Source organism: Bombina bombina, chromosome 6 (genome assembly GCF_027579735.1).
Source record: "Bombina bombina isolate aBomBom1 chromosome 6, aBomBom1.pri, whole genome shotgun sequence".
In the NCBI taxonomy this organism is placed as follows: Eukaryota; Metazoa; Chordata; class Amphibia; order Anura; family Bombinatoridae; genus Bombina; species Bombina bombina.
Window position 1 is genome coordinate 430,502,560 of NC_069504.1, and position 21,016 is coordinate 430,523,575.

The 21,016-nt window shown below is 41.5% G+C and overlaps 1 protein-coding gene across 1 annotated transcript in view; it reads right to left on the minus strand.

The window, feature by feature from the left end:
- RAD50 (RAD50 double strand break repair protein) overlaps window positions 1-21,016 on the minus strand; it is a 917,823-nt gene that overhangs the window by 44,677 nt on the left and 852,130 nt on the right. Inside the window, exon 23 of the mRNA XM_053719284.1 lies at window positions 11,767-11,900. Within this exon, the coding sequence (XP_053575259.1) occupies window positions 11,767-11,900 (134 nt within the window). The remainder of the gene's footprint in view (window positions 1-11,766; window positions 11,901-21,016) is intronic.

Genomic DNA, 21,016 nt, shown 5'->3' on the forward strand with positions numbered 1-21,016 from the left:
CTCCCTCCACCTTAGGAACTGTCTGCCACGAGTCCCGCATGGTGTCAGATATGGGAAACATTTTCTTAAAAACAGGAGGGGGAATGAACGGAATACCTGGTCTATCCCACTCCTTAGCAATAATATTCACAATCCTCTTAGGGACTGGAAAAAACATCAGTGTAAACAGGAACCTCTAAGTATTTATCCATCTTACACAATTTCTCTGGGACCACTATAGGGTCACAATCATCTAGAGCCGATAATACCTCCCTGAGCAATAAGCGGAGGTGTTCAAGCTTAAATTTAAAGGCCATCATATCAGAATCTGTCTGAGGAAGCGTCTTTCCTGAGTCAGAAATTTCTCCCTCAGATAACAAATCCCTCACCCCTACCTCAGAGCATTGTGAGGGCATATCAGATACGTCTACTAAAGCGTCAGACTGCTCAGCATTTTTCCTTAACCCAGAGCTGTCCCGCTTTCCTTTTAAACCAGGCAGTCAGGATAAAACCTCTGTGAGGGTTGTATTCATAACTGTGGCCATGTCTTGTAAAATAAATTAATTCAACGCACTAGAGGTACTTGGCGTGACTTGTGCGGGCGTTACTGGTTGTGACACTTGGGGAGAGCTAGCTGGTGAACCCTCATTTACTTCTGACTGAGAATCATCTATTGCTCTATATTTAAGTGCTAATATATGTTCTTTATAGTTTATAGACATATCAGTACAATTGGGACACATTCTAAGAGAGGGTATCTCAATGGCTTCCAAACGTATTGAACAAGGATTTTCCTTGGTGTCAGACATGTTAAACAGGCTAGTAATGTAACAAGCAAGCTTGGAAAACACTGTAATCAAAGTAAATAACACTTAGAAATAAAACGGTACTGTGCCTTTAAGAGAAAAAAAGCTGCACAAATTCTGCAAAACAGTGTAAAAAAGCAGTAAACATAACGAAATTTTTACAGTAGTATCATATAGCCTTAGAAACTTTGCACAGCTATGCAAATAAACAATTAACCCCTTAATGGTAAAACTGGATTGAAAAAACATCAAAACCAGTAAAAAAGACTTTCAGCACTTTACCACAGCTCTGCTGTGGCTCCTACCTGCCCTTCAAAACAATTTGTGGGGAAAAAAAACTTCTTTTACAGCCCTCAAAACACGGCAGGAACCTCTGGAGAAGCAGTTAGAAGTCTCAGAGGAAAAGAAACTGCACAACTGAGGTCCGAAAATAGGCCCCTCCCACCTCACTCGAGTTTTGAGGCCTAACAGACAAACACTAGAGTGTCTCTAAATTAACCATGTGGGTTAGAAAACTCAAAAACAAGCCACAATTACCCCTTTAGTCCCTTCAAAAAAACGTTATAATTGCATCATTTACTGAATAAACAAAAACGTTTTTAACCAAACAGTGTCACCAGTAACTAATGAGCCCTTTATGCAAGCTGAAATTCCTATCCAAGTGTCTGAATACAGCTTACCCTTAAATTCGGATTGAATTGATGCACCACTCCTAAATATTATGTCGGGTCTTTTACCGTTCTGTAATAAGGTCAATGGCCCTAGTATCATACAATTATGTGTGGTTAGGTGCTATGTATCAACAAAGTTACATTACAAGTTGGTTAGCTAGAGAAACTAACTGCAAAAAGATACTTTATAAGCACTTGAAAGACCCCCAACATGTCAAGGGAGGAAGGGGGAGCTTATGGGAGCTCGTTGTAGTTTTTAAAGCGTATACTTGCTGGCAGTATTAACATAACTTGAACTCTCTTCTAAATTATGATTTATACACTAACTGGTGACACAAATACTATAACTATGCACAGTTTACTTGAGACTGCATTGAAGCAACAAATATAGTAGTTTATATCTCGAGGCATTTATATTATATAGTGAAGCGTGTCACAAATGGCAGCGGTCCACATTACATTAACGCTACAGAATTACTAGTACTCATTGTGAACCCAAACACGAAAAAGTTCTCTGCTGACACTGTCATTTAAACTATTTACTAATTGAATTGAGGCTGCAATGAAGCAGCTAAGCAGAGTATTATGTGTCTTCCGTTACTGACACTTTATAACAACGAGTGCTAAAACTGGCAGTGTTTCATATGATATAAACGCTGAAAGGACTCGCAGTGAATCTAAATACTAAGAAGTTCTCTGCTGATATAGTTTTTTTTCACCAATTGATTTGAGGCTGCAATGAAGTAGCTAACATAATATTAGGTGTCTTCCGTTATTGACACTTAGCATGAATGAGCGTTAGAATTGGCAGTGGCCCATATTATACGAATGCTGAAAGGATGTTAATGCAATGTTTAAATTTAAACTAGCCACTGGCACTCCAGGTAGCAATATAAAACTATAGCTAATATATAACTTTTATATGGGCTCATATGTTAGCCCTTCAAGGTCAATATAATTATTCTGCTATACCTGTTGTGCTTTATTAAATTCAATATTTAATTAGGGTCAAAGAGTGGGTAAAGCCAGGCAGTACAACGTCTGCAAAAGTTAACACCAAGCACTTAAAACACTTCTTTTGCCTAACTAAGGATACCTTGTAGTTAAAATTGATTTAGTTGGTAGCCTAATCATAGTAACAACATTACAGCTAACTTACTATTATCAATTAATCAAGGTGATTATACCAATATTAACCTTACGTGACATAAATATACATTGGTATGATATGTATTGCCTAATACATTATTTCACCTATACTACTTATTGCAGTATAACTACCGAAACAGTTTGATACAGGCAGTACAACTGTCACTATTTAGTATCAATTACTCTAGGTACTATCCTAAGTATAGTTAGTTTTTCTATGTGTTTACTAGTAGTTGTTGGCTACCCTGATAATCTTTTATTCAACCCCTTATACAGGGACAGTTGATATTACTCTCATAACTAAAAATTCCTATCAGGGCGAATTGTGTAAACCCATTACTTTAGTATTTTATCTACCTATCATAGGGGATTCTCTCCCATAATTGTTATAGGCCAATGTGTGCTCTACAACCACTATGATGTTAACTTCATAATAAGGTTAACTATGGTTAATACAATATATTTATCAATTTAGGTGGTATATTTTTTCTATATACTACTGCTCCATTACACCACTTTACCTATGCGTTTAACATAGATATCACTATCACAAATTTCCCCTGTGATTAATTATGTCATTCATGATGAAATAGTTGTTTTTGCAGAGATCATATAACTTCACATAACTATACTCTGTTGACCCTATTCTATATTGTCTAGATACATGTAACCCAAGCCAGTGTCTTCCTAATCTGCCATTAGACAGCACTATAATAAGAGGTTCTAGTGTATAATATCCAGTCTTTGTACTGGGAACCCCAGACCAGCATTTTAGTTTTAACTAACCCGATTTTAAATATTTCTAATAAAGATTTATGTTTTAATTTGTGTGATTCTTTTTCCAACTCTATAAAATTGGGGGTCTTTCGAGTGCTTATAAAGTATCTTTTTGCGGTTAGTTTCTCTAGCAAACCAACTTGTAATACAGCTTACGCTTCCCTCATGGGGATATTGCCAGCCTTTTCTAGAAATAACATAGTCTGTCTAGAAAAAAAACAGACTGAACATACCTTAATGCAGTTTAGCCTGCAAACTGTTCCCCCCAACTGAAGTTTTCCTGTACTCTTCAGCCCTTGTGAGAACAGCAGTGGATCTTAGTTACAAAGTGCTAAGATCATCATCCTCCTTGCAGAAATCTTCATCCCTTTTTCTGCAGAGAGTAAATAGTACACACCGGTACCATTTAAAAATAACAAACTTTTGCTTGAGAAAATAAAAACCTAACATTTTTGTCACCACACTCCTCTTTGCCCTTCCTAGCAGTTAAGCAGGCAGAGAGAATGACTAGGTGGGTGCAGCTAAATAGGCAGCTCTGCTGTGGGTGCTCTCTCTGCCACTTCCTGTAGGGGAGAATATCCCACAAGTAAGGATGTGGGACTCGATACATCTTACAAGAGAAATTAGAAGTCTGTTGACCCCTAGGTCTATTCTTCTTGTCCTGAGGAAGGAAAGGTATTTGGAAAAAGTATGCAGAGAGGACCAAGTTGCAGCCCTGCAAAGCTGTTCCACAGAAGCTTCATCTTTGAAAGCCCAAGAAGAGGAGACAGCTCTAGTGGAATGAGCTGTAATTCTCTCAGGAAGCTGCTGTCCAGCAGTCTCATAAGCAAAATGAATCATACTTCTCAACCAGAGGGAAAGAGAAGTAGAAGTAGCCGTCTGACCCTTACGCTTTCTTGAGGAACAAACAAATAGGGCAGAAGACTGGCGAAAATCCGAGCAGAAGAGATAGCAATAAGAAACAAAACCTTCCAAGATAGCAACTTAATATCTATGGAATGCATTGGCTCAAATGGAGCCTGCTGCAAAACTTTAAGAACAAGATTAAGGCTCCAAAGAGGAGCAACAGGTTTAAACACAGGCCTGATTCTGACCAGGGCCTGACAAAAAGATTGAACATCTGGCACATCCGCCAGACGTTTGTGTAACAAAATAGATAATGCATAAATCTGACCTTTCAGAGAACTGACTGACAACCCTTTCTCCAGACCTTCCTGGAGAAAAGACAAGATTTTAGGAATCCTGATCCTACTCCAAGAGTAGCCCTTAGATTCACACCAATAAAGGTATTGACTCCATAGATTATGGTAAATTTTTCTAGTAACAGGCTTGCGATCCTGGATCATGGTCTCAATGACCGACTCAGAAAATCCACGCTTAGACAGAACTAAGCGTTCAATCTCCAAGCAGTCAGCTTCATAGGAACAAGATTTGGATGGAGGTATAGACCCTGAGTTAGAAGTTAGCACAAACTGAGAAAACAGGTATGCAAGACCGAAATCCCAAGGAACCGCCAGAGCATCTATCAGAGCGGCCTGAGGATCTCTTGACCTTGAACCGTACCTTGAAAGCTTGGCGTTCTGCCAAGACACCATCAGATCCAACTCCGGCACACATGGAGAACACCTCTGGATGGAGAGCCCACTCTCCGGGATGAAAGGTCTGTCTGCTCAGGAAATCCGCTTCCTAGTTGTTCACTCCAGGAATGTGGATGGCAGATAGACAACAATTGTGAGCTTCCGCCCACTAAATAATCCATGCCACCTCCTTCATGGCTAAGGAACTCCGAGTTCCTCCCTGGTGGTTGATGTATGCCACTGAGGTGATGTTGTCCGACTGAAACCCAGGCTAAGGACAATTGAGGCCAAGCCATCAGAACATTGTAAATAGCGCTCAACTCCAAGATGTTTATGGGGAGAGCAGACTCCTCACGAAACCATAGTCCCTGCGCCTTTAAGGAGTCCCAAACGGCTCCCCAGCCTAGCAGGCTGGCGTCCGTGGTCACAATCACCCAGGAAGGTCTCCAGAAGCATGTGCCCTGAGAAAGCCACCACGGGAGAGAGTCTCTTGTCGACTGGTCTAGATCTATCCTCCGAGACAGATCCGAATCGTTCCATTGTCTGAACATGCATAATTGCAGATCTCTCAAATGGAATCGAGCAAAGGGAATAATGACCATAGAAGCAACCATCAGACCAATTACCTCTATACATTGAGCCACTGATGGCCGAACAGTAGACTGAAGAGAGAGGCAAGAGGAGAGACCTCTATCAGAAACATTTTCATAGATAGGGAATCTATTATGGTCCCTAAGAAAACCACCCTGGTAGCTGGAACAAGGGAACTCTTTTCCAGATTCACTTTCCAACCGTGGGAACGTAGAAAAGACAACAAGATCTCTATATGAATGTTTGCTTGTTGAAAAGATGGCGCCTGAACCAGTATGTCGTCCAGGTATGGCGCCATTGCAATTCCCCGAGACCTGATCACTGCCAAGAGAGCCCCCAGAACCTTTGAGAAAATTCTGGGAGCTGTGGCAAGGCCAAACGGAAGAGCCACAAACTGAAAGTGTTTGTCTAGAAAGGTGAATCTCAGGTATTTGTGATGATCCTTGTGGATGGGAACATGAAGCTATGCATCCTTCAAGTCTTTGGTCATCATGAACTTACCCTCTTGGACCAAAGGAAGAATGGAACAAATGGTTTCCATTTTGAAGGACGGTACCCTGAGAAACATGTTGATGCACTTTAGGTCTAAAATGGGTTAAAAAGTTCCCTCTTTTTTTGGGACCCACAAACAGATTTGAATAGAATCCTAGACCCTGTTCCCTTACTGGAACAATCACTCCCAAGGAGGAAAGGTCCTGAACGCAGTTCAAGAATGCCTCTCATTTTACCTGGTCTGCAGATAATCTTGAGAGGTGGAATCTGCCCCTGGGAGAGAAAGTTTTGAATTCTATTTTGTAACCCTGAGATACTATGTCCAAAGCCCAAGGATCTGGGACATCTTGTCTCCACGCTTGACAAAACAGGGAAAGTCTGCCCCCCACTTGATTCGAACCTGGACCGGGGGCTGACCCTTCATGCTGACTTAGACTCAGCTGAGGGTTTGCTTGATTGCTTCCCTTATTCCAAGACTGATTGGGTTTCCAAGAAGACTTGATCTGCTCCTGCTTGGAAGAAGGAGAGGAAGACTTTTGACCTTTGAAGTTATGAAAGGAACGGAGATTACTTTGACGTCCGTTGAGTCTGTTCTTCTTGTCTTGCGGTAGAAAAGACCCTTTTCCAAACGTAGTATCAGTAATGATTTTTGCCAGACCAAATCCGAACAAGGTCTTCCCCTTGTAAGGAAGCGCCAGAAGCTTGGACTTAAGAGGTACCATCAGCTGACCAAGATTTTAGCCACAATGCCCTGCGGGCTAGGACAGTGAAGCCAGACATCTTGGCTCCCAGTCTAATAACTTGCATGTTAGCATCAGAAATAAAGAAATTGGCTAGTTTGAGAGCCTTAATCCTATCTTGTATCTCCTCCAACGGAGTCTCTACTAAAATTGATTCAGACAAGGCGTCGCACCAATAAGATCCCGCACTTGTTACTGTGGCAATACAAACTGCAGGTTGCCATTGAAGACCTTGATGAACATACATCTTCAAATAAGCTTCCAGCTTTTTGTCCAAGGGATCCTTAAAGGAGCAGCTTTCCTCTATAGGGATCATAGTTCTCTTAGCCAGAGTAGAAATAGCCCCTTCTACTTTAGGCACTGTGCGCCAAGAATCTTTAATGGAGTCAGCAACAGGAAAGTAATCCCTGGCTTCTCCCATTCATGTGAAATAATCTCAGTCACACGGTCTGGGACAGGAAAAACTTCCACGGAGGAAGGAACATCATAGTATTTATTAAAGAGACAGTAAAGTCACAAAAAATCGTTCCTGATATAAATAGGGCATGTAATTTTAAACAACTTTCCAATTTACTTTTATTACTAATTTTGCTTTGTTCTCTTGGTATTCTTAGTTGAAAGCTAAATCTAGGAGGTTCATGTGCTAATTTCTTAGACCTTGAAGACTGCCTCTAATCGGAAAGCATTTTGACAGTTTTTCACCACTAGAGGGCGTTAGTTCATGTGCTTCATATAGATAGCATTGAGCTCCGGCACATGAAGCTCCAAAGAGCAAGCACTGATTGGCTAAAAATGCATGTCTGTCAAAAGAACTGAAATAAGGGGGCAGTTTGCAGAGGCATAGATACAAGGTAATAACAGAGGTAAAAAGTATATTATTATAACTGTGTTGGTTATGCAAAATTGGGGAATGGGTAATAAAAGGATTATCTACCTTTTTAGACAACAAAAATTCTGGTGTTTACTGTCCCTTTAAGTTTACCAGACTTCTTAGGATTGACAACAACAGGAGTCGCCCAAAGTAGCCAATAACTCCTTTACCAGTACACAAAGGTGTTCAAGTTTAAATCTGAATACAAAAGAAACAAGTATGTGACACTGATCTAAGATACAATTTACAGTACAAGCCAACTGACAAAGTTCACACTTCCCAAAGGTGTGAACAGAAGAAATATAAAAACAAAGGAGAGTCAGTGGCGCCCAAGGCTGACTGGTTAGGAACAGATCTATTCAAATATGATTCACTAAAAATACACCTGACTGAATATAGCTAAAATAGGCAATGAACTACAAAAACAGAAAATATATAGGCATAAAATTTAATGCTACAATGATAGACAATATACAAATGAAATACACAATATACAAATGAAATACACCGGTGTTTGACACATAAAAGGTTAAAAATGCAATATGTCTAGCTAGACTTAGATAAAACAGTGGTTGATACAATGCTTATACTAAATGCATACTGTGAGTAGCAAGGATACAAATTCAACCATTAAAAGACGATAGGCAACAATGTATATTAATAATTAAAAATGCAATATGAACAAAAAATGATCCAGGCCACCTGTTGGATTAAAAAATCCCTAAAGTTCCAGTTATATTATTACCAGTTCATTGGCAAAAATAATTCTCAAATGGATTCCAAAACATCAGTTAGACGATTTTTCAAAGTTAAAAAAATGAATGTGAGGCAGGGGTTATATTCCGCTAAGTATGTTTAGCTCAATTTCTTCAACGATATCACAGTTCGCTGTATTATGACAATATCAGGTCAATCTGTTTCATAGCAGCATATAAAAAGTTTTTTATTCACTTCGGAGAGTTGGTTGTGGGAGCAGACTGTCAGAACGTCTACGCGTTTCAGCTACAAAAGCCTTTATGAAGAACTCTTGATAAAGGCTTTTGTAGCTGAAACGCATAGACGTTCTGACAGTCTGCTCCTACAACCAAGTTGATAATCCCAGGACCGACTCTTTCAACGTGCTCGGATAGCACACACTGAGTCGGTAGGAGTGTATTGAAGGATCTTCAGCAGTTTGAATAAGTGCGCGCATTTCCACGGTACCGATTGGACCACTGCCATCATTACCCTGCCCACTGGTAACGGGTGCAACAAGCGAGGACGCTTTGATCTCCGAAGTGAGTAAAAAACTTTTTATATGCTGCTATGAAACAGATTGACCTGATATTGTCATAATACAGCGAACTGTGATATCGTTGAAGAAATTGAGCTAAACATACTTAGCGGAATATAACCCCTGCCTCACATTCATTTTTTTTACTTTTAAAAATCGTCTAACTGATGTTTTGGAATCCATTTGAGAATTCTTTTTGCCAATGAACTGGTAATAATATAACTCTGGAACTTTAGGGATTTTTTAATCCAACAGGCGGCCTGGATCATTTTTTGTTCATATTGCATTTTTAATCATTAATATACATTGTTGCCTATCGTCTTTTAATGGTTGAATTTGTATCCTTGCTACTCACAGTATGCATTTAGTATAAGCATTGTATCAACCACTGTTTTATCTAAGTCTAGCTAGACATATTGCATTTTTAACCTTTTATGTGTCAAACACCGGTGTATTTCATTTGTATATTGTGTATTTCATTTGTATATTGTCTATCATTGTAGCATTAAATTTTATGCCTATATATTTTCTGTTTTTGTAGTTCATTGCCTATTTTAGCTATATTCAGTCAGGTGTATTTTTAGTGAATCATATTTGAATAGATCTGTTCCTAACCAGTCAGCCTTGGGCGCCACTGACTCTCCTTTGTTTTTAAGTTTAAAAACTTCAGTATCAGATGAAATAATAAGTTTACTTCTTCAGTATCAGATGAAATAATAATACTGTCCGAATCTGAGATTTCACCCTCAGGGGCTACCGGCGTATCCTCCTCATCAGACTTATGAGGGAGGGCAACATTCGTAGCAGTAGGTGGAACAGAAACCTTACTATCTGAATGACTAATTTTCCTTTTGCGTTTTCCCAGCATAAAAAAGCAGATAATGCTGCAGATACCGCAGAAGATATCTGTGCAGCAAAATCTGCAGGCAAATAAACTCCTCCAGGAGGCTGAGAGGAACTGCAGGGCACTGTATGTGACGCCATAGAGGCTTGGGACGTTTGAGGAGAAAGCTGTGGCATTGCCTGAACAGCATCATCCTGAGAGACATTGGGCTCAGACAGCAACAATGTATCTTTAAATTGAAGTGTTCTAGCTAAACATGCAGCACAGAATTGCATAGGTAAAACAATTTGTGCCTCTAGGCATAACAAGCATTTATCAAAAAACACAGAGTCTTGGTCCATGTCCATAATACTAAAAAAAAAATCACCAAATTGTAGAAATTTTTTAAATACACTGTCACTTTAAGAATTTTTAATACCACAATTTGGCTGCCAGAAGTCTCTAAAATGATTGTATAGAAGATAGACACTGAAGAGACTGAAATTCAATGACGCTGCTTCGCTCCGTGAATATCCGACAGCAGAGAGAAGTAACATGACCGGCAGAGAGAGGAAACTATGCAGCAAGTAAAAGGCGCGCATTCCCTCTGCCTACAACATAAGATGCAAGTAGCTGCAGCTGGTTTCAAACTCAAGCAGTTTGTCAGTTAGCCTGTTCTAGCTAAGCAAGCAAAGAAAACCAACTGACAAATTTTAAGTTTATACATAAATCCCTGTATAAAACATAAGCTACACACATACTAATAAAGTATTTCAACAAAATTAGCCCAAAGAGGAAGAACGTCCCAATAAAGGGAAGATTAACCCCTAGTCTCAGCATACATAATGTGCCTGCCCACTGCCAAAGAAAATCCTGTATAAAGGATTTTAAAAATGTCCCCATCTACTGCATATGACATAATACTCTTCTGAAGTGCAAGTCTCCAAGACCTAGAAGACAAAAGCACTTACCTGCAGTCTAGCTGTCCAGGAGGAAGATAGCCGACAAGGCGCAAAAGGACACATACTCCTTACAGAGACCTGTAGAAAAACAAAGAACAGAGTAACCAACTCTGGCTTTCTGTACCATGGGCAGCAATGTGTTAGGAAACAAAGCAAGGACTACCTCACAACTTCCTAACTGCTTAAAAGTCACCACTACTCTACTGAGGAGATTGACGTGGACTCAGCTAAACTCAAATCTTTGCTCGCAGAGAAAAGTACCTGAAAAAGGAATTAATTTCTTCAGACACCAAACTTCACCTCCTACATTGACAGAGGCACAGATAATGACTGGGGATTATGGGTAGGGGAGTGACACTTAACAGCTTTGCTGTGGTGCTCTTTGCCTCCTCCTGCTGGCCAGGAGTGATATTCCCACTAGTAATTGAATGATGTTGTGGACTCTCCATATCTTAGGAAAGAAATAAAGTTGGAACATGGATTGGGAGGGAGGAGATACCCTTAAATACATAGGAAACCACAGGAGTTAGAGAATTAATGCTAACATAAAATAAATAATGCGAATACGACACAAGCAACAATTGTTTTAAAAAAAGTCTTACTTTTTAATGTTTTACTTGTCAATTTGTTTATAAATAGTTACTTCATCATTGTTTATATTTATGCTATATACAATAACTAATGTAATGTATATCACATTCAGTCATTTGTATCCTTGAATTAGAAGGAAAAGGGGGAACTCCCCCGTGATTTAAGTTTGGTTTTGAAACAAAAACAGTAAGACTGAGAAAAAAATGAGTCAAGAGATACCATAAACTATTCTGGACAGTTCTCCAAAGATATTCAAAGATCTCTCTTAAGGACGCGAAAACCACTTACAAGATATAGAGAAAGTCTGATGTGACTGTTATGATGAATATTTGCAAACATTTTTGTATTGTACTAAAATTATAAATAAAAATCTATTTAAACATAAATAAAGCTAATTTAAAGTACTAGGTTTCATTAGGTAACTTATTGTAATAACTTAAGATAAAAACAAAACCTTTACTTACTCAACAAGAGCATGTGCTAGAGATTCTATATTTTCACGATCTAAATTGGTGGTGGGTTCATCAAGTGCAAGTATGCCACAGTTTAGGCAGAATGTCTCTGCCAATGCAAGTCGAATGATGAGGGAAGCCAGAACCTGTACAAAAAAGTAACATTAAAAACGTAACCGCTTCAACCTTGAAAAAACATATTTTTGTAATTTATTCATGATATGTATCTAGTATCCTTCCTGAGTTATATAGTCACCATGTAGGGTGTTTTTTCAGTTTAAATGGGATTTTTATTATATAAAATGCTTTGAGGAAAAACCTATCTAAAAATACCTTATAATCCAAAGGGTTTGTCATCCTGAAATAAGGATTTGTTTTTTAATTCTGTAATGTGAGGCTGTATATTCATGGCTGTAATGTTTGTTTCATAAATTCCATTAATCCATTCACAATGTCATGCTCACCTAGAGGTTTTTGCCAGATTATCTGGGCATTTTTCTATCTATCATGAAGATATTATCACATATTGGTTTTCGTAGTTCTCAAAACTGTGAATTTAAGTCTGCAGAAATAGCTCAGAAATAGACAAAGGGACCTAACCCCCATTTTTTTCATTTATGATTCAGACAGAGCATACAATTTTGAACAACTTGTCAGATTTATTTCTATTACTATTATTCTTCTTTATTTATAAAGCGTCAACAGATTCCGCACGCTGCCCATGGGTACAAGGATAAAAGTACAACGGAGAAACAATACAATAAAATACAACATTTTACAGACAAACACAGGGGGAATTGAGGGCCCTATTCCCATGGGAACTTACAATCTAGATGGGAAGGAGGATGGGAAACAGGAGGTGGGGACTGCAAAGGTGAGAATAATATTAGTGAGGAGATAAATGAGGGCAACTGTTAGGTAAGTGAAGTTAGTTTGTTAATGAGTCGGGTGATAAGCTTCACTGAACAAAAACAAAATTTATGCTTTCCTGATAAATTTCTTTCTCTTGTGACGTATCGAGTCCACGGATTCATCCAATACTTGTGGGATATTCTCCTTCCCAACAGGAAGTGGCAAAGAGAGCACCCACAGCAGAGCTGTCTATATAGCTCCTCCCCTAACTCCACCCCCCAGTCATTCGACCAAAGGCTAGGAAGAAAAAGGAGAAACTATAGGGTGCAGAGGTGACTGAAGTTTTATAATAAAAAATACTACCTGTCTTTAATAGGCAGGGCGGGCCGTGGACTTGATACATCGCAAGAGAAAGAAATTTATCAGGTAAGCATAAATTTTGTTTTGCAAGATGTATCGAGTCCACAGATTCATCCAATACTTGTGGGATACCAATACCAAAGCTTTAGGACACGGATGAAGGGAGGGACAAGACAGGTACCTAAACGGAAGGCACCACTGCTTGTAGAACCTTTCTGCCAAAAATAGCCCCCGAAGAAGCAAAAGTATCAAATTTGAAAAATTTGGAAAAAGTATGAAGCGAAGACCAAGTCGCCGCCTTACAAATCTGTTCAACAGAAGCCTCATTTTTAAATGCCCATGTGGAAGCCACCGCTCTAGTAGCGTGAGCTGTAATCCTTTCAGGAGGCTGCTGGCCAGCAGTCTCATAAGCCAAACAGATGATGCTTTTCAGCCAAAAAGAAAGAGAGGTTGCCGTAGCCTTTTGACCTCTCCGCTGTCCAGAATAGACAACAAACAATGAAGATGTTTGACGGAAATCTTTAGTTGCTTGTAAGTAGAACTTTAAAGCACGAACCACATCTAGGTTGTGCAACAGACACTCCTTCTTGGAAGAAGGATTAGGACACAGAGAAGGAACAACAATTTCCTGATTGATATTCCTATTAGAAACAACCTTAGGAAGAAATCCAGGTTTGGTACACAAAACCACCTTATCCGCATGGAAAATAAGATAAGGTGAGTCACAGTGTAAAGCAGATAACTCAGAAACTCTTCGAGCCGAAGAGATAGCTACTAAAAACAGAACTTTCCAAGATAAGACCTTAATATCTATGGAATGCAAAGGTTCAAACGGAACCTCTTGAAGAACTTTAAGAACCAAATTTAAACTCCATGGCGGAGCAACAGGTTTAAACACAGGCTTGATCCTAACTAAAGCCTGACAAAACGCCTGAACGTCTGGAACATCCGACAGACGCTTGTGTAAAAGGATAGACAAAGCAGATATTTGTCCCTTTAAGGAACTAGCTGATAATCCCTTCTCCAATCCTTCTTGGAGAAAAGATAATAGTCTAGGAATCCTGATCTTACTCCATGAGTAACCCTTGGAATCACACCAGTAAAGATATTTACGCCATATCTTATGATAGATTTTCCTTGTGACAGGCTTTCGAGCCTGAATCAAGGTATCAATGACCGCTTCAGAGAAACCACGCTTTGCTAAAATCAAGCGTTCAATCTCCAAGCAGTCAGACGCAGAGAAAGTAGGTTTGGATGCTTGAATGGACCTTGAATCAGAAGGTCCTGCCTCAGCGACAGAGTCCATGGTGGGAGGGATGACATGTCCACCAGGTCTGCATACCAAGTCCTGCGTGGCTACGCATGTGCTATCAAAATCACAGAAGCTCTCTCCTGCTTGATTCTGGCAATCAGACGAGGAAGGAGAGGAAATGGTGGAAACACATAGGCCAGGTTGAAGGACCAGGGCACTGCTAGAGCATCTATCAGCACTGCCTGGGGATCCCTTGACCTGGACCCGTAACAAGGAAGCTTGGCGTTCTGACGAGATGCCATCAGATCCAATTCTGGTGTGCCCAATAGCCAAATCAGTTGAGCAAACACCTCCGGATGGAGCTCCCACTCCCCCGGATGAAAAGTCTAACGACTTAGGAAATCCGCTTCCCAGTTCTCTACTCCTGGGATAAGGATCGCTGAAAGTTGGCAATAGTGAGTCTCTGCCCATCAGATTATTTTTGAAACCTCTGTCATCGCTAGATTGACATAAGCAACAGTCGTGATGTTGTCCGACTGAAATCTGATGAATTTGGCCGCAGCCAGTTGAGGCCATGCCTAAAGCACATTGAATATCGCTCTCAGTTCCAGAATGTTTATCGGGAGGAGAGTCTCCTCCTGAGACCATAACCCCTGAGCTTTCAGGGAGTTCCAGACTGCACCCCAGCCCAGCAGGCAGGCATCTGTCGTAACTATGACCCACTCTGGTCTGCGGAAACACATTCCCCGAGACAGGTGAACCTGTGATAACCACCAGAGAAGAGAATCTCTGGTCTCCTGATCCAGATCTATCTGAGGAGATAAATCTGCATAATCCCCATTCCACTGTTCGAGCATGCGTAGTTGCAGTGGTCTGAGGTGTAAGCGAGCAAACGGAACTATGTCCATTGCCGCTACCATTAGTCCGATTACCTCCATACACTGAGCCACTGACGGCCGAGAAATGGAATGAAGGGCTCGGCTGGTGTTTACGAGTTTTAATTTCCTGACCTCCGTCAGAAAAATATTTACATTTCTACCCAGTCTATCAGAGTTCCTAGGAAGGAAACTCTTGTGAGAGGGAAGAGAGAACTCTTTTTTTTTTTTTTAATGTTCACCTTCCACCCATGAGATCTCAGAAAAGCCAACACGATGTCCGTGTGAGACTTGGCTAGTTGGAAAGTTGACGCTTGAATTAAGATGTCGTCTAGATAAGGCGCCACTGCTATGCCCCGCGGTCTTAGAACCGCTAGAAGGGACCCTAGCACTTTTGTGAAAATTCTGGAAGCCGTGGCCAACCCAAAGGGAAGGGCCACAAACTGGTAATGTCTGTCCAGAAAGGCAAACCTGGGAAACCGGTGATGATCTCTGTGGATAGGGATGTGCAGATACGCATCCTTTAAGTCCACGGTGGTCATATATTGACCCTCCTGTATCAGTGGCAGAATAGTCCGAATAGTCTCCATCTTGAAAGACGGGTCTCTGAGGAATTCGTTTAGGATCTTGAGATCCAAGATTGGTCTGAAATTTCCTTCTTTTTTGGGAACCACAAACAGGTTGGAGTAAAACCCTTGCCCCTGTTCCGCTCTTGGAACCGGGTGAATCACTCCCATGGTATGTAGGTCTTCTACACAGCGTAAGAACGCCTCTCTTTTTGTGTGGTTTGCAGACAATAGAGAAATGTGAAATCTACCCCCTGGGGGGGAATCTTTGAAGTCCAGGAGATATCCCTGGGAAACAATTTCTAAAGCCCAGGAATCGTGAACATCTCTTGCCCAAGCCTGAGCGAAGAGAGAGAGTCTGCCCCCTACTAGATCCGGTCCCGGATCGGGGACTACCCCTTCATGCTGTCTTGGAGGCAGCTGCAGGCTTCTTGGCCTGTTTACCCTTGTTCCAAGCCTGGTTAGGTCTCCAGACTGACTTGGATTGAGCAAAATTCCCCTCTTGCTTTGCAGCAGGGGAAGCTGAAGTGAGACCACTCTTGAAGTTTCGAAAATGAACGAAAATTATTTTGTTTGGTTTTATCCTGAGGGAGGGAATGGCCCTTCTCTCCAGTGATGTAAGAAATAGTTTCCTTCAGTTCAGGCCCGAATAGGGTCTTTCCTTTGAAAGGGATGGTCAAAAGCTTTGATTTTGATGACACATCAGCTGACCAGGACTTGAGCCATAACGCTCTACGCGCTAAAATGGCAAACCCTGATTTTTTTGCCGCTAAATTAGCCAGTTGAAAAGCGGCATCTGTAATGAAAGAATTAGCCAGCTTAAGAGCTTTAATTCTATCCAGAATATCATCTAATGGGGTCTCCCCTGGAGAGCCTCTTCTAGAGCCTCAAACCAAAAAGCAGCTGCAGTAGTTACAGGAACAATGCATGCAATAGGTTGGAGAAGAAAACCTTGATGAACAAAAATTTTCTTTAGGAGACCCTCTAATTTTTTATCCATAGGATCTTTGAAAGCACAACTATCTTCAATAGGTATAGTTGTACGCTTAGCTAGTGTAGAAACAGCTCTCTCCACCTTAGGGACCATCTGCCACGAGTCCCGCATGGTGTCAGATATGGGAAACATTTTCTTAAAAGTAGGAGGGGGAGCGAACGGTATACCTGGTCTATCCCACTCCTTAGAAACAATATCCGCAATCCTCTCAGGGACCGGAAAAACATCAGTGTAAACAGGAACCTCTAAGTATTTGTCCATTTTACTCAATTTCTCTGGAACCACAATAGGATCACAATCATCAAGAGTCGCCAATACCTCCTTGAGCAACAAGCGGAGGTGTTCTAGCTTGAATTTAAAGGCCGTCATATTAGAGTCTGTCTGAGGGAGCGTCTTTCCTGAATCAGAAATCTCTCCCTCAGACAGCAAATCCCTCATCCCTACCTCAGAACATTGTGAGGGAATATCGGATACGGCTACTAAAGCGTCAGAAAGCTCCGCATTTGTTCTTAACCCAGAGCTATCACGCTTCCCTTGCAACCCAGGCAGTTTAGATAAAACCTCTGTGAGGGTAGAATTCATAACTGCTGCCATGTCTTGTAAGGTAAATGAAGTAGACGCACTAGAGGTACTTGGCGTCACTTGTGCGGGCGTTACTGGTTGTGACACTTGGGGAGAACTAGATGGCATAACCTCATTTCTTTCTGTCTGAGAATCCTCTAGCGCTACATTTTTAAGGGCTACAATATGCTCTTTAAAATTTATAGACATATCAGTACAAGTGGGACACATTCTAAGAGGGGGTTCCACAATGGCTTCTAAACATATTGAACAAAGAGTTTCCTTGATGTCAGACATGTTTAACAGGCTAGTAATGAAACAAGCAAGCTTGGAAAACACTTTATTCAAAGTAAAAACAACAGTTAGAAAAAACGGTACTGTGCCTTTAAGAGAAAAAAAAGGTGCACACGTTCTGCAAACAGTCTAAAAATGCAGCAAACGTTTCAAAATTTTTACAGTGTATTCATAAAGCTTTAGTAAGATTGCCCAACCAGCTAAATAAACATTTAACCCCTTAATGTAAAAACCGGATTGACAAACGTCAAAAACCGGAAAAAAAAACAGTCGGCTCCTTGCCACAGCTCTGCTGTGGCGCCTACCTGCCCTTAGGGGTTGATTTTGTGGGAAAAATACTACTTTTTGGCCCTTAAATTACAGCAGGACCCTCCGGTGTAGCAGCTTGATGACTTGCAATGAAAAAACAGAATTTATGTTTACCTGATAAATTACTTTCTCCAACGGTGTGTCCGGTCCACGGCGTCATCCTTACTTGTGGGATATTCTCTTCCCCAACAGGAAATGGCAAAGAGCCCAGCAAAGCTGGTCACATGATCCCTCCTAGGCTCCGCCTACCCCAGTCATTCGACCGACGTTAAGGAGGAATATTTGCATAGGAGAAACCATATGATACCGTGGTGACTGTAGTTAAAGAAAATAAATTATCAGACCTGATTAAAAAACCAGGGCGGGCCGTGGACCGGACACACCGTTGGAGAAAGTAATTTATCAGGTAAACATAAATTCAACAACAAACAAGGAAGATGTTTGTCTAAAATCCTTTGTAGCATCTAAATAGAATTTTAGAGCGCGAACAACATCCAAATTGTGCAACAAACGTTCCTTCTTCGAAACTGGTTTCGGACACAAAGAAGGCACGACTATCTCCTGGTTAATGTTTTTGTTAGAAACAACTTTTGGAAGAAAACCAGGTTTAGTACGTAAAACCACCTTATCTGCATGGAACACCAGATAAGGAGGAGAACACTGCAGAGCAGATAATTCTGAAACTCTTCTAGCAGAAGAAATTGCAACCAAAAACAAAACTTTCCAAGATAATAACTTAATATCAACGGAATGTAAGGGTTCAAACGGAACCCCCTGAAGAACTGAAAGAACTAAGTTGAGACTCCAAGGAGGAGTCAAAGGTTTGTAAACAGGCTTGATTCTAACCAGAGCCTGAACAAAGGCTTGAACATCTGGCACAGCTGCCAGCTTTTTGTGAAGTAACACAGACAAGGCAGAAATCTGTCCCTTCAAGGAACTTGCAGATAATCCTTTCTCCAATCCTTCTTGGAGAAAGGATAGAATCTTAGGAATCTTTACCTTGTCCCAGGGGAATCCTTTAGATTCACACCAACAGATATATTTTTTCCATATTTTGTGGTAAATTTTTCAAGTTACAGGCTTTCTGGCCTGAACAAGAGTATCAATAACAGAATCTGAGAACCCTCGTTTTGATAAAATCAAGCGTTCAATCTCCAAGCAGTCAGCTGGAGTGAGACCAGATTCGGATGTTCGAACGGACCCTGAACAAGAAGGTCTCGTCTCAAAGGTAGCTTCCATGGTGGAGCCGATGACATATTCACCAGATCTGCATACCAAGTCCTGCGTGGCCACGCAGGAGCTATCAAGATCACCGACGCCCTCTCCTGATGGATCCTGGCTACCAGCCTGGGGATGAGAGGAAACGGCGGGAATACATAAGCTAGTTTGAAGGTCCAAGGTGCTACTAGTGCATCTACTAGAGTCGCCTTGGGATCCCTGGATCTGGATCCGTAGCAAGGAACCTTGAAGTTCTGACGAGAGGCCATCAGATCCATGTCTGGAATGCCCCACAGTTGAGTGATTTGGGCAAAGATTTCCGTATGGAGTTCCCACTCCCCCGGATGCAATGTCTGACGACTCAGAAAATCCGCTTCCCAATTTTCCACTCCTGGGATGTGGATTGCAGACAGGTGGCAGGAGCGAGTCTCCGCCCATTGAATGATTTTGGTCACTTCTTCCATCGCCAGGGAACTCCTTGTTCCCCCCTGATGGTTGATGTACGCAACAGTCGTCATGTTGTCTGATTGAAACCGTATGAACTTGGCCTTCGCTAGCTGAGGCCAAGCCTTGAGAGCATTGAATATCGCTCTCAGTTCCAGAATATTTATCGGTAGAAGAGATTCTTCCCGAGACCAAAGACCCTGAGCTTTCAGGGATCCCCAGACCGCGCCCCAGCCCATCAGACTGGCGTCGGTCGTGACAATGACCCACTCTGGTCTGCGGAAGGTCATCCCTTGTGACAGGTTGTCCAGGGACAGCCACCAACGGAGTGAGTCTCTGGTCCTCTGATTTACTTGTATCTTCGGAGACAAGTCTGTATAGTCCCCATTCCACTGACTGAGCATGCACAGTTGTAATGGTCTTAGATGAATGCGCGCAAAAGGAACTATGTCCATTGCCGCTACCATCAAACCTATTACTTCCATGCACTGCGCTATGGAAGGAAGAGGAACGGAATGAAGTGTCCGACAAGAGTTTAGAAGTTTTGTTTTTCTGGCCTCTGTCAGAAAAATCCTCATTTCTAAGGAGTCTATTATTGTTCCCAAGAAGGGAACCCTTGTCGACGGAGATAGAGAACTCTTTTCCACGTTCACTTTCCATCCGTGAGATCTGAGAAAGGCCAGGACTATGTCCGTGTGAGCCTTTGCTTAAGGAAGGGACGACGCTTGAATCAGAATGTCGTCCAAGTAAGGTACTACTGCAATGCCCCTTGGTCTTAGCACCGCTAGAAGGGACCCTAGTACCTTTGTGAAAATCCTTGGAGCAGTGGCTAATCCGAAAGGAAGCGCCACGAACTGGTAATGCTTGTCCAGGAATGCGAACCTTAGGAACCGATGATGTTCCTTGTGGATAGGAATATGTAGATACGCATCCTTTAAATCCACCGTGGTCATGAATTGACCTTCCTGGATGGAAGGAAGAATTGTTCGAATGGTTTCCATCTTGAACGATGGAACCTTGAGAAACTTGTTTAAGATCTTGAGATCTAAGATTGGTCTGAACGTTCCCTCTTTTTTGGGAACTATGAACAGATTGGAGTAGAACCCCATCCCTTGTTCTCCTAATGGAACAGGATGAATCACTCCCATTTTTAGCAGGTCTTCTACACAATGTAAGAATGCCTGTCTTTTTATGTGGTCTGACGACAATTGAGACCTGTGGAACCTCCCCCTTGGGGGAAGCCCCTTGAATTCCAGAAGATAACCTTGGGAGACTATTTCTAGTGCCCAAGGATCCAGAACATCTCTTGCCCAAGCCTGAGCGAAGAGAGAGAGTCTGCCCCCCACCAGATCCGGTCCCGGATCGGGGGCCAACATTTCATGCTGTCTTGGTAGCAGTGGCAGGTTTCTTGGCCTGCTTTCCCTTGTTCCAGCCTTGCATTGGTCTCCAGGCTGGCTTGGCTTGAGAAGTATTACCCTCTTGCTTAGAGGACGTAGCACTTGGGGCTGGTCCGTTTCTACGAAAGGGACGAAAATTA